The 16,335-nt window shown below is 46.9% G+C and overlaps 1 protein-coding gene and 1 non-coding gene across 27 annotated transcripts in view; one reads left to right on the forward strand and one right to left on the reverse strand.

Moving 5' to 3' along the window:
• Clasp1 (cytoplasmic linker associated protein 1) overlaps positions 1-16,335 on the forward strand; it is a 222,816-nt gene that overhangs the window by 60,907 nt on the left and 145,574 nt on the right. For all 26 annotated transcript variants that reach the window (XM_076941001.1, XM_076941002.1, XM_076941004.1 and 23 more), the window contains exons 3-7: positions 5,813-5,891; positions 7,202-7,305; positions 8,461-8,552; positions 10,258-10,333; positions 14,133-14,230. In XM_076941001.1, the coding sequence (XP_076797116.1) occupies positions 5,813-5,891; positions 7,202-7,305; positions 8,461-8,552; positions 10,258-10,333; positions 14,133-14,230 (449 nt within the window). The remainder of the gene's footprint in view (positions 1-5,812; positions 5,892-7,201; positions 7,306-8,460; positions 8,553-10,257; positions 10,334-14,132; positions 14,231-16,335) is intronic.
• On the reverse strand, positions 5,129-5,253 carry LOC117716678 (U4atac minor spliceosomal RNA). Its single transcript, XR_004607784.1, has one exon. It is a non-coding gene; the product is annotated as a U4atac minor spliceosomal RNA (small nuclear RNA).

Genomic DNA, 16,335 nt, shown 5'->3' on the forward strand with positions numbered 1-16,335 from the left:
TTCAATTATTTTTTACAGATCTGTATAACTATAGGACATTTCCCATCACCCCCATAAGGTCCCTCATGCCTGTTTGTGGTTGGTCATTCCTCACTCTGAACCCAGCCCTAGGAAGGCATCTGTGTCTTTTCTGTGAGCCTGCCTTCCCTGGGAGTTTCTTGTGAGCAGATTTGTCCAGTATGCAGTCTTTGGCATCTTGTTTTTTCCTGAGCCTTCTATTTCCTCAGTGCATGTGAGGCGAAGTATGTCACTGCTTTCTCCTTTGTTGTTAAACAGCATTTCATTGTGTGGATATAACAAGTTTCATTTGATCCTGTTAGTTCTGTCAGCTCCCTACAGTAGATGACCTACCAGTATTTTAAGTCTGGCCTCTCTTCCAGCATGGTGTAGATGACTGTAGCTCTTAAGCACTTCCCAGGTTTTGTAGCTGCCCTGTGCCCCTTCCTGTGCCTTAGTCCCTATATGTAGCCAGTGATTACTGTGTTGGACTAGATCTCTCCATGACACTCCTAATTATTGTTACTGCCCCATCTCTCCTTGCTCATTTAAGTTTGTAGCCAGCTGTGCTGCAGGGTAGCCAGAGTCTTGGGTGGCTACTGAAAGTTGCAGTTACTGATATGAAAACTTCTGGTTCCCATTCTTACTATCTCTCCATATGTATATATGCATGCATGTATATGTATGTGCATATACGCAATGGCAGCCAGATGTCAACCTTGGGTATCATCCCTCAGAAGCTGTCTGTCTTGTCTGCCTTGCTGCCCCACCTCCCTTTTTGAGACAGGGTCTCTCACTGATGCCCGCCTTTCACCAATGAGGCTGGCTGGCCAAGGAGCCCCAGCCATCTGCTTGTTTCTGCCTCCCCAGCACTGGGGATACAAACCTGTGCCACCATGCCCTAGCCTGTGGGTGCTGATGAACAAAGATCGTCACACTCTTATGGCAAGCACCAGAGCTATTGCCCTAGCCCTTCCTGTGTGCAGCCAGTGCTTCCTGTATTAGACTAGGTCACCACAGAACAATCCTGATTAGTAATACGTTGTGCTAGGCAGGTCTGACTTACAAGTACTGCTACCTAACTCTGCCTGACACTGATGTCACCTGACCTCTATCTAGTCTTTTGTGGCTAGTGTTTCCTCCTGTGAAAGGAAGTGGGTTGATGGTGCAATGCCCTACGTCTCTTTCTAGTAGTTATATCTGTGTAGGGGCAGCAACTGGCAATAAGGTGTCCCATAACTCTTCAGATGGTCTTCCAGGCAAGGATTAAAAAGGAGCCAGCCTAGTGGTGCTAGTAATACCATGAATGTCCAGGGACTCCCTAGGTGACTGCTCTGAAGGAGAGTTCTGTGAGACTGTCTTCCCATTGTGTGTGTGTGTGTGTGTGTGTGTGTGTGTGTGTACTGACTCCCAAACTTACATTTTTCTTCTTGCCTTTGCCTTGTGTTCTTAGCCTTGGAAATGAGCACATCTCAAGTGCTAATGCTTTTCTCTTTCAGCTGACATAAGGCTACGGCTGAACAATGGAGGCACCGACTAAGCATTGTGTAGAGATCAGCGGCGTGTGCCCCATTCTCAAGGACAGCCACTGCACTGTGACAGTAGCAGTGTGGGATGAAGAGTGTCTTTGGCACTGCAGATGTCCTAATAAGCATTGGTGCTAAGAAATAGAAGCACACATGTGGACACATCTCTGCACCTGCTGGTATGGGTGTGGAAGCCTGGGCATTAATCATGAAAACAAGCTACAGTAGGATGCCAGGCAGCCACTGGAAATGGACTGTAGGTCACCTGGCTGAGCGAGATTACCACAGCACTCTGAGTGGGAACTGCATGTGTGGGTATGCAGGTGTGCTATGGGTGACTAACAGGATTCTCAGTTCTCATTGGACGGTGTGGTCTAGGCAGTCTTACTTTTCTCTTTGCATTTCATGTCTTTGTTTCTTATTTTATTCATCTGAGTAATCCTCTGTGTGTGTGTGTGTGTGTGTGTATACACGTACGTACATGCATGCTCATGGTCAAATTCATGTGGAGACCAGAGGTCATTGTCATTTTCCACACTTTTATTTTTTATTATTTACTTGTTTATTTGTAGGTATGTATGTATGTATGTATGTATGTATGTATGTATGTATGTATGTGTTGAGATGGGGGTCTCCCTGTGTCACCCTGACTGTCGTGGAACTTGCTATGTAGACCAAGGTAGTCTTGATCTCACTGGATCTGCATGCCTCTGCTAGGATTAAAGATATGTGCCACCATGCCCAGCTCACCTTCATGTTTTGACATGATGTCTCACTGATATCGGAGCTGCCAGGCTGACTAGCTGGTCAGTAAGACATGGGATCCTCCTGTCTCTGCCTCCTCAGTGTGAGGATTACAGGCAAACACCACCATAGCTGGACTTTTCTTTGAGTTCTAGGGATGGACATTGGGTCCTTGCACTGCAAGCACTTTACCAACTGAGCCCTCTTTCCAGCCCTAACCCAGGCTTTCCTGCTGAGGTGCAGGTCCTCATGAGTACCCACTTTGTACCAGGCATATTCTATTAGTAAAGCTTCCTTGCCTCCATGTGTGCTCTGTAGAGTGGATATATGGATGGTAGAACCTGCTGTCCTCTGTTCCCAAGAGTTTGGCCTTAGGGAGCCTGGGTGTGTTTTTCAGGACCTGCCATTATCAGGGCACCACAGAGAGTCAGCTGACTTTGGAAGTCATTTGGTGTTGCCTGGGAGGTATCATGACTTGTCCAAGGGTCTGAAGCCACCTGGAGAGAGGTGAACAGGCCTGAAAGCGTCAGGTCTGTGGTATTGTGGTGGTGCTGCACTAAGTGACGTTGGTATAGTCAGAAGGCTTGTAAGCATCATGGCTAGCCTAGTCTCTGTATGGACTTGGACTGTGTTGCTTCTCCCAAAGTGCCTTAGGAATGAGAGAGCTCATCCAGTGTGGTCCAGCTCTCCAGTCTGGTCCTGTGAAGTTTGTGTTTATCTGGCCCCGGTTTTCTCCCATCCCAGGATCATGGCGCTGTTTTTGAAGCTGTATTGCGTGTGCCTGGTGTGTTACCGGAGCCACTCTCTTTATTCCCTGTAGATACTGGAGCGACCCAAGGGCGGCTGTGTAAAAATAGCACTGTTGCTGCTGCTGTTGGTGCTGGGTCAGGGTCTGCTTCCTTTCCCGGCTGTTGATGCATTTCGCTGTCTGTTATCAATCTGCATGTGAACTAGTGGCGCTGCCTTGGATTCTTTGGTTCTGTAGTGAGTAGGAAGGAGCCCACCACCTTGTGCTGAATGTCTTGCTATTTGTGTTTCTGCACATACTCATTGGGCTGTGAGGCCCTTGCTGAAGGGGAAGCCAGGTATGGAGCTATGTCCTGTAATCACCCAAATTGTCAGTGTTGCTCTTGAGCTGAGGGAACATTTGTAAGTAGCTAAGGGCTACAGCGCACTGTGTCTCCCAGCAGACCTGCCAGTGTGACTGCCCATAGAGGGCAGCATATACTGCCTGGATGCCAGATGCCAAAGGGATGGCTCTCGATCCTGAGTGGGTCTGAGCAGTATAATGTGATAGTTTATTGTGCTGTTCAAAATAGCACTCAATTTACATGCAATAAGGTGTTTATTCGGGACTTCACGTCTTACTTTGGGATGGTCGTTTGCTGTGACAGCTAAAACTGTAGACACCACAGCTGTAGATAAGAAGGGTAGAGGACCAGGGTGATAAGACCATGTGTTGAGTGTTACTCTACTTACTGTAGAATTGCTGCCACCAACATGGGTACACAGAGCCCTTGACCCTGCTTGCTTACCTCCTTTGTGTTCACATCCAGAGCAGAATCGCTGGATCGTACAGTTAAATTCTATTTAATTTTCTGAAGACACTTCGCACACTAATTCTTACTCCACACCCCCACTAGCAGTGTGTAGCTCCTATTTCTTTGCACTGTCACTTCCTGCCTCCCTTGCTCTTCCGTCAATCCCTCCCTCCTCCCTTCCTCCCTTCCTCCCTCCCTCCCTTTCCCTTTGTAGTAGCCGCTAGTGAATGCCAGCTGTTCTTTTTACCCACTCGCTCTGTCGGAGGTCTGTCTGTCTGCTGAGCACCTGCCCTTTGGGGTTCTCTGCCCCTTTGCCTCCTTGTGTTGTGCATGGACTTTCCCCGGCTTCCCTCCTGCTTAATTTCCCTTGCGCTGTGTACAGTACACTTTAAACGGAGCCCATTGTTTGGCTCTTAATTTGGTTTATTATTTGGTTCTTTCAAAAAAAAAAAAAAAAACTTTGGAATGTCCTTCTCCCAGGCAAATTATGAAACTATAAACAATTGTTTTCACTGTGGCAGTTTTTCAGCTCTCCTTGGCTTTGACCTTAACAGTGGAGCACTGGGCAGGTGTTACTTTCCCTTGGATTACTCACAGCTTCGTAGGCTTTAAGAGACTGTCTGTCACAGGGGTGAAGTGTGCATTACATTACATACTAAGCTTACATCACCAGCATGACTTAGCATCGTTTAAGCTGACCCTGGTCATCTGGCTGAGGTAATGGTTTGTCAGGTTTCTGCACTGTAAAATCACCTCCCATCCCTACTGTGCTCTTTGGAAGGAAGCCAAACCAAGGAAACTTAAATCCTGTGGCTCGAAAGTAAAATCAGTTTTTTTTTTTTTGTTTGTTTGTTGTAAAGAAAATGCTCACAAATAGAACTATTTTTAAAGTTGAGAGAAAAAAAGGAGGGGGAGGGGGAGAGGCACATGCCTTTAATTTCAGCATTGGGAGCTACAAGTTTGAGGCCAGCATGTGCTACATGCTAAGCTGCAGGCCAGTCCAGGGTTCCACACCTCAAGACTTACACACTTTCAAGTATCCAATTCCTCCCGGTGCTGGTTTGGTGTTTGAACTAGTGTAGATTCGTTTGTAAACTGAATGAAAACACAAATACGGAACCCTCTAGAGGTTACATTACTATTGCAAAATTCTGCCAAAGGGAGCGTTTAAAGTATTAGTGAGAAATTGTCCATAATGTCCGACTGCCCTCTGGCGAACAGTGGAGGGACTGTGGGTAGAGAGGCTGCGGGTAGGGATAGCGCAGATATCGTTCCTCTTATGTCTTTAAACGTTCAGGCAAGGAAAAGAGGTTTTGTGGTTTTTCCAAAAATTGCACCAAGGTAAAGCAGAGCTCTAACCGATGCAGGTGTGTTGTCAGGCGTTAGCAGTACTGCCCTCACTATCCGTTCATTGGACAGTAGCGCAACCCCAAGAAAAGGATGGTTGCCTGCAACCACGCGCGCCCGGCAGCCAGAAAACTCTAAGTCCGGGTATGGTTGCGGTGACCGCCTCAGGACGCCTGCCCCAACCCGCCTGTGTATAGTATTTTCTGCGACTGCTTCTTTTCACTCTGAATACCCTCGCTGCTTTCCTGAAACTCCCGAGGGGCTTCCTGAAGCCTGCGCGTCTTTACCCAGAAGGCCGCGCGGCACAAGCCTGAAAATTTGCATACACGCCTCTCTGGGCGGGGCCGGAGGGAGGCTTTAGAGTTGGCCTTTTTTTTTTTTTTTTAAATGCTGCGACCTAGTTAATTTGCATACGCAACTCTAGGATGGGGCGGGGCCGCAGTGGGCCGGGCTGTTGGGGGCTCCTCTAAGTCGTGCTGCTTCTGTGTAGTTCCGTTTCGGCGAGTTTTTCTTCCAAACCGTAGCCGGTTTTTCCGTGCCAAGCATCCTTTTCTGGCCAGCCAGCTCAGGCTTCTCAGTCGTCAGGCGCCCGCGGGGACCAGCCATGCCAACGCCGCCCCGCTGCACCGCTGACGCTGTGCTTGTTTGCCGTTGCAGGTGGTTCTCTTGGGCATGGACATTCTGTCGGCACTGGTGACTAGACTGCAGGACCGGTTCAAGGCGCAAATCGGCACAGGTGAGACTTGACCAGCAGACTCTCAACCTTCCCTCCTGCCCTGGACTCATCACACATCATGGCCTCACTGCCTCTAAACTGGTACCTTTCTCTCTAATCCCGAATTATTCCATCCTGCTGTGACCCTCGAATATGAAATGTTGCCAGTTGAGGATTTTATGCAAGCTTAGTCATTAACTTGATGCCAGCCAGGACGTATTGTCCCCACAGCCTCCTTCGAGAGGCAGTTTTCTTTGAAAAAGTCCTACAAAAAAGGAGCCCGTTGGATTTTCCCGGTTTAGCTGTCACTAACTCAGTGTTTCATGGTGGCGATGTAAACACTGAGCAGTTCTGTTTACACAACTGTCTCAGTAGAGATTCTCTTCCTTCCTTTTTGTGTACGCAGTGAGTAGATAGAACCTATGTCCTCGGTGTGCCAGCCAAACACTAACCACTGAGCCGCAGTGTCAGCTGGAATTTCTCAGTATCGTTCATTACCAGTGTCTGTCCTTTTCTTTTTCTGTAGTTGTGTGGTCAGTGTGCTCGCTGATAAAATGGTGGGACCCTAAAACTTAGCTGCTAGGAATCTGATGTTTGAACCCTTTCCTGTTTCCCTCCTACATCAACTCTTGAGCATTCTCACAAGAGGCCACACAGGGTTGGGATAGGCACGGTGGGCTGGCCATGCCAGTGTGTGCATGTGGTGTGTGTCTTGTGTATGCCGTAAGTAAAATGTACCCAGTGTCATCGAAGCATGCTGGTCTGTTGCTTAATGTTTTTATTAGCATATGTCAGTGACCGGCATGAGTTTCCCTACATACAGTGTTTCAGCCACACCCCCGCTCCTGCAGTTGCCTCTGTCCCCTCTCACCTGCCTGATACCCTTCCTTGTCCGCTCAGCTCCTTCTGCATTCGCATCTTTTTTTCTCCTGTGACCCTTCCGAGTCTGAGTCTCATTAGGGTAGCTTACAGAAGCACAGCTGAAGGATGTTTAAAGGTGGGTCCTTATCCATAACGTAACCGTTGATGAGAGTGTATCACTGTCCCACCAGCAGTTAACTGCACAGAAACCCTCAGGGGACGATGGGCCTTCTACACTGGGTGACAAACAGTGTTGGCTGGCCTTGAACATTGTCTGCAAAGGATGACCTTAAACTCCCGATTCTCCTGCCTTTGTATCCCGCCCGAGTGCAGAGGTTATAGACACCGTTCCTCCCCAGCCCTGGCTTTGGAACAGCTAGCTACCTTAGGCCAGCTAACTGCAGGTGAGCGGAGGCGACCAAGGATCCCAAGGTCATTCCCATCTAATCCATTTCCATTTTGGTTTCCAGTGTTGCCAAGTCTAATAGACAGACTGGGAGATGCTAAGGACTCCGTGAGGGAGCAAGACCAAACCCTGCTGCTAAAGATCATGGATCAAGCTGCCAATCCCCAGGTAGGGCAAGGGAAGTGGGACTGTCTGCACAAACCCTGTGTGCAGCTCCCTGGGCTTAGTTTCTCTTAAGCTAATGGGTTAGAAATTATCTGAGAGTTTCTATTGCTTCAACAAACACTGACCAAAAAGCAAGTTGGGGAGGGAAGGGTTTATTCAGTTTAGGCTTCCACAGCACTGTTCATCAGTGAAGGGAGTCAGGACAGGAACTCACACCGGGCAGGAACCCTGGAGGCAGGAGCTAATGCAGAGACCGTGGAGGGGTTGCTGCTTACTGGCTTTCTTCACGTGACTTGGACTTCCAGCCCAAGAATGGCATCACCCACAATGTGCTGGGTCCTTCCCACATTGACCACTAATTAAGAAAATGCCTTACAGCTGGATCTCATGGAGACATTTTCTCAATTGAGACTCCCTCTCTGATGACTGTAGCTTGTATCAACCTGGCATAAAACCAGTCAGTACAGACATGAACATTCTTATCGCCCACAGCCCCTCATCATATGAGATATCTAAATACATAACTACCAGAATATTTATTTCATCTGAATACATTAGTGGGTTGGACTTGGGTGTTGAGTGTTTGATTAATCTGTTAGGCCCTTTAGCCTACTTCCCTGCCTGGCTCTCCATTTCTCTGGAAGGAGGCAGCTGGTGGTATCAGAGGAGCCAGTAGGCCTGGCTAGGACTGTGGGTTCCTGTGTGATAGTTAGCTGGGCTTGCTAGAATGGGTGGACCAGCCTGTCTTTCAGGGTCCCACTGACCATTGTTAGGGGATGCATCTGGGGCAGCCAACAGCGGTTTCCCTGGGGAGATAAAACAGATGCTGAAGTGAGCTTCAGTGAGGAGAAGTGTTCCAGACAGAAAGCAGTGTGTGTCCCTACTGTGCTCAGTCATAAAATGGGGTGGTTAGACCTTCTCAGGGCCGCTGAGAGGATCCAGTGGTGTTACATAAGTACACATGCTTTTCACACTTTATCTGCCTGTGCATAATAAAGTAGTACCTTGTCTTATGTCAGTGTGATTGTGAGAGGACCCTGGGGGTGGGGATGGGGCCAGTTGGTTCCTGCTGAGAGGCTCTTGTTTTGTTGACTCCTGTCTTACTGTGAAGAAGTTGCAGAGTCCTTCACTTTCTTACCTGTCTCTTGTCACCTGCAGTATGTGTGGGACAGAATGCTCGGAGGCTTCAAACACAAAAACTTCCGCACAAGAGAGGGCATCTGCCTCTGCCTTATTGCAACACTCAATGCGTAAGTCTGGGGTAAACCTGCAAACTCTGTTTAACTAGAACTTTCCCTTTGTTTGTTTGTTCCTTCCTTCTTTCCTTCCTTCCCTCTCCCTCTTTCTTCCTCCCTCCTCCCTTGCCTTTTCTTTTCTTTCATTCAAGAAAAGATAAGGTCTCATGCAGCCCTTCTGTCTTAGATTCCTTTTGTAACTGAGTATTTTCTGATCCTCCTGCCTCCATGCCTTAACAGCTGGGATCACTGACACAGTCCACCATGTGTATGCGGAAGCACTCTAAAATTTGAACTACATTTCTAGCCCCTTGGCTAAAGCTATAAAAACAAAACAAAATTAAAAATAAAAAATAAAAAAACACCAGCAACAGCACCGTATATTCTGAAGTAATTAATTAGATCTACAGGTAGTTGGGAAGAAATGTACTGGGACGTAGCTGCTCTCCTCCAGCTGGGCAGTGGTAAGACTTTGTACCCTGTAGAAACTGCTAGAAAGAACCACTGTACAGCACTGTATGAGACTCACTTTGTCTCAATGCTGAGTAGAATCCGTTTGTTTAGAGTCTTTGGTTTGGTGTACAGATGGACTGTACGGTGTAGAATATTTACTACAGATGTAGCCCAGTTTAGTTAGCCATTTACCCATTGAAGAAAATACGGGTGACTTCAAGTTTGGGCTTCCTAGGAGTAAAATGGCTATGGACATGAATACAAATTAATGCAAAAGTGTAAATTTTCAGTTCTCTTGAGTAAGAGTACAATAGTAGGGTCATTTTCTAAGCCTATTATTTGCTTGTTGGTTTGTTATGTTTGGAAGTTTTGCCTGCATCTACATCTGTGTGCCACATGTGTGCTTGGTGCCCTTGGAGGCTAGACGAGGGCATTAGAGCCCTGGAACTGGAGCACAGATGGCCGTGAACTGCCATGTGGGCGCTGGGCACTGAGCTGGGTCTTCTGGAAGAGCAGCATGTGCTCTTAACCACTGAGTCATCCCTCCAACCCACACCCCATTTTTAAGTTTTAAAAGAAACTGATGAAATAATTTTCAGATTTCTCTGTGCTGTTTTATACCATGTATTCACAAAGGGTGTCTGTGACATCAGCATTGGGACAGAGAAAGTGGCTGACAGGCTGGAGTGTTGTTAAGTGCTTAAAGGTTAAGTGCTTCTCTTTCAGAGGACCCGAGTTTGGTTCTCAGAATCAATATCAGGTGACTATCAACTGTCTATACATTTCCCTTTAGAGGACCTGACATTCCCTTGTGTGCATACAGACCGACATGCATATAAATAAAAGTAAAAGTAAACAAACCTCAAGGAAGGCCACAAGGTTGACACCCCCAGTAGAGCAGTGTGGAATCAGATGCCCTGCTGCCAGCCATCTTGGCACTGTTGCGTCAGCAGCGCTAACAGAGCGTCTGCAGGCTCCTCCAGAGGGAACCCTGAAGGAGTTTGGTTGGTTCACTGAGTTTGACAGAGCAGAAAGTGCAACCTGACACAGCAGAGCTAGGGTCTGAGGCAAGCATGCTGTCAAGGCACAGGCCCTGGTGTAGCCGTCAAGGTCAGGCCATTGAAGGGCCTGAGCACTGCAGATGGGTCCTGGGAGCTCTGTAGGCCATCTTGAGTAGAATAGAGGAAACCTTGTGTGAGGAGTTAAGGGCAGGTGTGGGCATTGGCCTCTTTCTTTCCTTGGTCTCACACATGCCTTTCATTTCCAGCTCTGGGGCCCAGACTCTAACACTAAGCAAGATCGTGCCACATATATGTAACCTACTGGGAGATCCCAACAGCCAGGTGAGTGGAAGAACATCTGCATCCTGGGAAGGTGCATTCTGGTATGCGTGTGCAGCAGGTGGGAGGTGCATTCTGGTATGCGTGTGCAGCAGGTGGGAGGTGCATCCTGGTATGCGTGTGCAGCGGGTGGGAGGTGCATCCTGGTATGCGTGTGCAGCAGGTGGGAGGTGCATTCTGGTATGCGTGTGCAGCAGGTGGGAGGTCCCTCCGTGGACCTCTGATGGTGAGTAGAGGATTAGCTAACCAGTGGCGTTTATAAAGTGTTACAGCAAATGTAGTGGCCACTCAACACACTCCATAGAGATTTCCGTGGACTGAACCATACTTTATAGTGTACCAGTTAACTGGGGAGATGGCTAAGAGTACAACGCTGGTGCACAGACAGCCGTCTGAACGAAGCACTCATCTACATAAAATCCATCTCAATACTAAAGACAACCCAAAAGGAACAGAGAGCGGCCGCAGCAGTTTCCCAGGAAGATGTCCGAGCTCTTGCCTCCACTTCTCATCTTCAGGCCTTTGGCCTTGTTCTACATTTGTATTTCCTGTTATGGAGGTCCACCTGGCCAGCCTCTGCTGCGTGCTGGGGGTGGCTTCAGCCTCTTCTGCTCAGAGGCTCAGGTGCCATAGATTTGGAGGGGCACTGGCAGTAACATGTTAATACTTAGAAATTGGAAATCCATGTCCTTGTTCCCTTAAACAGAGGAGCCTGAGAACTCACCTGCTGCTTCCCAGGTTTCACTCTGGATGTTTTCTGTCCAGGGATGATGAGTTAGCAAACATAACACACAACACTGAGAACTGGCCTGAACTAGAAAGGTTGTTTGTTCCCTGATTCCACTTTCCTGTTGAGGTCCAGAGCAGAGGTAATGTGTGAGATCTCTCTGGGATTTGGCAAGGTTCTCCTTATTCTGGAGTAACTTGGGTTAAAATATCACATGATCAGCACAATCCTACGTTCTGGACACCTTGCCTCAGTTGTTTTCAAGTTTGATATTAGAGACAGTATGAGTACCACTTTAGGAGAATATATCAAACCTTGAACTACCTGGGCCAACACAAAAAGCCTAGAGTAAACACATGTCCTGGCCTTATACATCTGATGCTGGGGGACACTTGCGTCCTGAGCCCACTTGCCTGTTAGGGCTGTAGCATGTGCTTTTTGAGTTTTCCTGTGAGTGCTCTGGAGGTGAGTGGGCCCAGCTCCGGCATTACTGTTGGGCCCAGGTTACTAGAAGGCTCCCCAGTCTGAGACAGACATTGCATTTGCAGAAATCCCACACCTGCAACATGGAATGGGGTTTTGAGAATCCCTTAACTGCTGTTCTAAATAAGTGACAATTCTTTACTGTACTGCTAGGTCTTCACAATATTCATATGTGTGTATTTTCCATGTACCAAATCTTGGGACCCCTGGTAGGTAACATGCATTATCAGCAGTGTTCTTTACCCGAAGTCAGTCACTCCTGGTCTGATCCTCAGTAGCAGTAATGCTGCTTAAATGTGAAAATCATGCCTTTAAGTGGGGTTGTATTTAACTGTCCTAAGCAACTATGGTAAAGATTCTGTATATGTAAAAAAGGTGCCACATATGGTGTCACTTGCTTCACAAGTCTCAGCACTTGTGAAGTAGACAGGTGTATCTCGGAGGTCAAGGCCAGCGTCTCTACATAGTGAGTTCCAGGTCAGCAAGGTCTGTGTAGGGACATTCTATCTCAGAAATAAAAATTAGGGACTGGTGAGATGGCTTAGCAGTTAGGAACACTTGCACTCTTCTAGAGAACCTGAGTTCAGTTCCTAGCACTCAATGGCTGCTCACAATTCTCCAGAACTCTAGGTTGGGCGATCTGGTGCCCTCTTCTGCCCTCCAAAGGTTTCAGACACACACGAAGTGCACATATGTACATGCAAGACAAATCACTAATACACATAAAAATTTTAAATTACAAAAATAAATAAAAATAAAGCCAGTGAATTTTTTTTTAATGAAATGTACCTTAGGGGCCACCTGCGGCACACCTTGTAGTAGTAGTTTAAGCCATGGGCTTTTAATAAGAAAATCTGGATTACTTCTGTATGTTTCTTCTTACCTCCGTCACTTGTCACGTGGAAAATGAGGCTGTTGCTTGAGGACTGCTTTTAGTCCCTGTGGTAGACATAATTTAAAGGTTGGGACTCTTCACTAAGCACTGAAAACCCCATAGCCACATCTGCCTTTGGAGCTGCCTCTCTACACTCATAGCACCCTGCATCCTGCATTCACGCTGCATGAACTAGTATGAACTGCCACCTGCTTCCCTCATGCCAGTCAGCTCAGCCATCCACTGTTCTGCCATTGAGCTGATGTCCTAAGTGTTATAAAAAGACTAGCTTATTTTTCTTATGTGTATGTGTGGGATGTGTTCGTGAATACACACCCTGAGGAGTTGAAATAAGGATGGGTGCTGGAGTTACAGCAGTTGTGAGCTGCCTGACATGGGTGTCAGGAACTGAACTCAGGTCTTCTGCAAGAGCCATACAGATTCCTAACCATCTCCCTAGCCCCAACTCCCCTTAGAGCCCCTGTCCCTCCCGTTTGACTTTTTGTGGCTTAAGCATGAAATTTAAAAGTTAAGGTAAATAACCTACAATTGACAACAAGAAGAAGAGAACAGAGGGTTTATGGCTACCATCACCTGTCATGTGACACTAGGTCAAACTTCTTCTGAACACTGACATGACCCCTCCATCCCTTCTCCCCCCCCCGCCCCCCCCCCGTGTGTGTTCGGGGGGGGGGGGGCATGCATGTGTGTGGAAGCCAGAGGACAACTTTGATATCATTCTGCAGGGTCCATCTGTCTCTGTTGTCCCAGTGCTGGGACTGTAAGTGTGTACCTACTTGGTTTTTGACATGAGTTTTAGAGGTCACCTGGGTCCTTGTGTCTACAGGGCCAGCTCTTTACCCAGCATCCCTGCTCCTACCTTTCTGTTGTGATCTTTGGTATTAGACAACATTGATCATATCCTGCCTTCTGTTAGCAGTAGAATTTGTATGTGATGTTTCTTCTTTTTAGCTTTTGTAAGCTCCTTGAATGTAGGGCCCTTGTAGCAGGCCATTGCTCATTTTAGCTGCTTGTCTTAATCTCCTCAGACACGAAGCTGACGCTTTACATCATCTTCTTATACAATGTCTTAGTTACTAAGACACCATAACCAAGGAAACGTACAAGAAAGAGTTTATGTAGGGATTACAGGTTCGAAAGGTTAGAGGTCATGACTGTCATGGCAGGGAGCATGGCAGCATGCAGCAGGCACGGCACACATCAGCAGTAGCTGAGAGCTCATGTGTTGGTCCACAGGCATGAGGCAGAGAGAGAGCTAACCAGGGCTGGCATGGGCTTTGAGAGCCCACCCACAGTGAAACACCTCTTCCAACAAGGGTGTGCCCCTCAATCCTTCCCAAGCAGTTCAGCCAACTGGGGGCTAGTCTCCTTCAAACTACCACGTATCTGATGCTCGTCTTGTAGCATAGTTTATTGGTTTTTATTTTGAAAATTTTGGTTTCTTGATGTCACATGTTAAAGAATGGGGAGGACTTGGGGACCTGTATAAAGAGCTGGGGACTTTTTCTATAACATTTGGGATCATTTTATGGGAGTGAACACATCCAGGTGTGTCCTGGCTTAGTCTGGCCTGTGCAGGGATTGTATGCATAGCTGTACTGGCGATAAATCGGGTTGGCATATTGTGTGTTGGATTCTCTCGGGAAGGGCCGGGGAATGACACGAAGCACCGTCAAGATTTCTTCTTTTATGTCTAGGTTCGAGATGCAGCAATAAACAGTCTGGTGGAGATTTATAGACATGTAGGTGAGCGTGTGCGGGCAGACCTCAGTAAGAAAGGGCTGCCACAGTCCCGGTAAGTGGTCACTTTCTCTATTTAATGCTTAAAACAAAGTTTTAAAATGTATTTATTTGTATCTCTTGTATATATGAGTCTCTGTTGTTTTTGGAGGTCAGAGGACAATTTTCATGGATTAGTTCTCTCCATTTGAGCACCTGGGCATTGAGCTTAGATTTCAGACTATCAGAAAATGCCTTTACTATAAAGGCATTTACTATAAATGCCTTTATTATTTTTTAATTAATTAATTAATTAAAAACAACTCATTTAACACTAAATATTCATTTTGTGGATGTTTTGGGTACTTTTCCTATGTCCCCTCCCTTCCTTTTCAGGTTTCATCTTGGCCCATGCTCCTGTTTTTGATGTAGGAATTTCACTCAAAGAATGCATGATTATGAAGCTGGTTATGTCCTTTCCATATCAGACTTCAGTGGAAAGCTTTTTATTTTATTCCTTCAAAAATAAGACTTGCCTGGGGCATGACTCAGTATAGTGTGTTCCTTTCAAGCCTGAGAACCTATGTTTGAGCCTTAGAACTCACTTTTAAAAGTTGGATGTGGTGGTGTGTGCGTGCAGTCATAAATATTGGAGAGTTGTAGACAAGCAGATCTCTTATCAACCAGCCTAGATGAATTGAAGATCTCTGGGCCAGTGAGACTCTGTCTCAGAAAGCAAAGTGGTTAGCGTCTGAGGCCTGGCCCCCAAGGTTGACCTCTGGCTTTCACAGTCACCTCCTCCTCCCCACCCCCACCACCCTGCCATCCTGCTCAGATGGCTAATGATGGCTCATGCAGACCTCTGTCTTCATTCATAGCTGTCTTAGTTACTTTTCTGTTGCCATGACCAAACACTATAACCAAGGTAACTTATACAATAAAGCATTTTATTGGGCCTCATGGTTCCAGAGGGTTAGAGTCTATGATCATCTTGCTGGGGAGCATAGCAGCAGTCAGGTAGGCATGGTGCTGGAGCAGTGTCTGAGAGCTTACATCCAGCCCACAAACACAAGGCAGGCATGCAGGCAGGCACGTGCATGTGTGTGTGCACCTCGAAAGCAAACACAGAATGGAGTGAGTCTTTGAAAACCCCAATCCTACCCCCAGGACATGTATCCTTCAAGGCCACACTTTCTAATTCTTCTCAAACACTTCCATTAACTGAGGACCAAATATTCAAATATATATGCCTCTAGGGGCCATTCTTATTCCACTCCTTGGCCCGTATAGGCTTGTAGCCATATCATAATGCAAAACACATTTAATCTATCTTCAAAAGTCCACATAAGTCTATTACAGGCCCGGTGCAGTTTAAAAGTCCAAAGTCTTTTCTTAGAGTCAAGACAATGTCTCAATTGTAACCCCTGTAAAATGCAGAAGCTACTCACATACTTCTGTAATACAGTGGCACAGAATATCCATTACCATCCCAAAAGGGAGAGAAGGAGTGTAGAGAGGAAATGCTGGACCAAAGCGAGACAGAAAACCAGGAGGGCAAACTCTAGATCACAAGAATTGTCTCTTCCCCTCCAGCTCGTCTGACTACAACACATTTGTCTCTCTTGGGCTGTTTCTGCTGTCTGTATACAGCTCTCCTTGGCAGATATGCCGTGGCCAACATCTCGGCATTTCTAACACCTTGAGGTCTGCATGCAGTCGGCCTCATTTTCACAGTGTCCTACAGTAGCCTCTCCAGGATTCCATGCAGGGACTCTGTGACCACAGGCCTCGCCTCAGCAGCTCTTCTTAGCCACTGAGAATGATTCCAGAGCCCCTTGCTCCTGTGTGCCTCGTGACTCTCATGCCATGTGGCCAAGTCTGTGAGCTTCTGCTGCCTGCTGGAGACGTCCCTGAGTTACATTTGTATAAACTTTGATTTGTTGTTGCTCACAAGGAACAGATAATTCCTTAGGCCATTCTCCTTGACAAGTTTCAGCATCAGCTAGACGAATCTCACCTTGAGGACATCACTTCCTTTATCTCATTTCTTTATTTCTTTTAGCACCAACTAAAGCTCCAGCATTAAATTTCCTGGTGTTGTTGTTTTTTTTTCTTCACTGTATGTTTTGCTCCCCAACCCCCGCTTGCTCTTTTTAATTGTAAATCTGCATAAGATGGTCA

The sequence above is a fragment of the Arvicanthis niloticus genome, chromosome 10 (genome assembly GCF_011762505.2).
Source record: "Arvicanthis niloticus isolate mArvNil1 chromosome 10, mArvNil1.pat.X, whole genome shotgun sequence".
NCBI lineage: Eukaryota > Metazoa > Chordata > Mammalia > Rodentia > Muridae > Arvicanthis > Arvicanthis niloticus.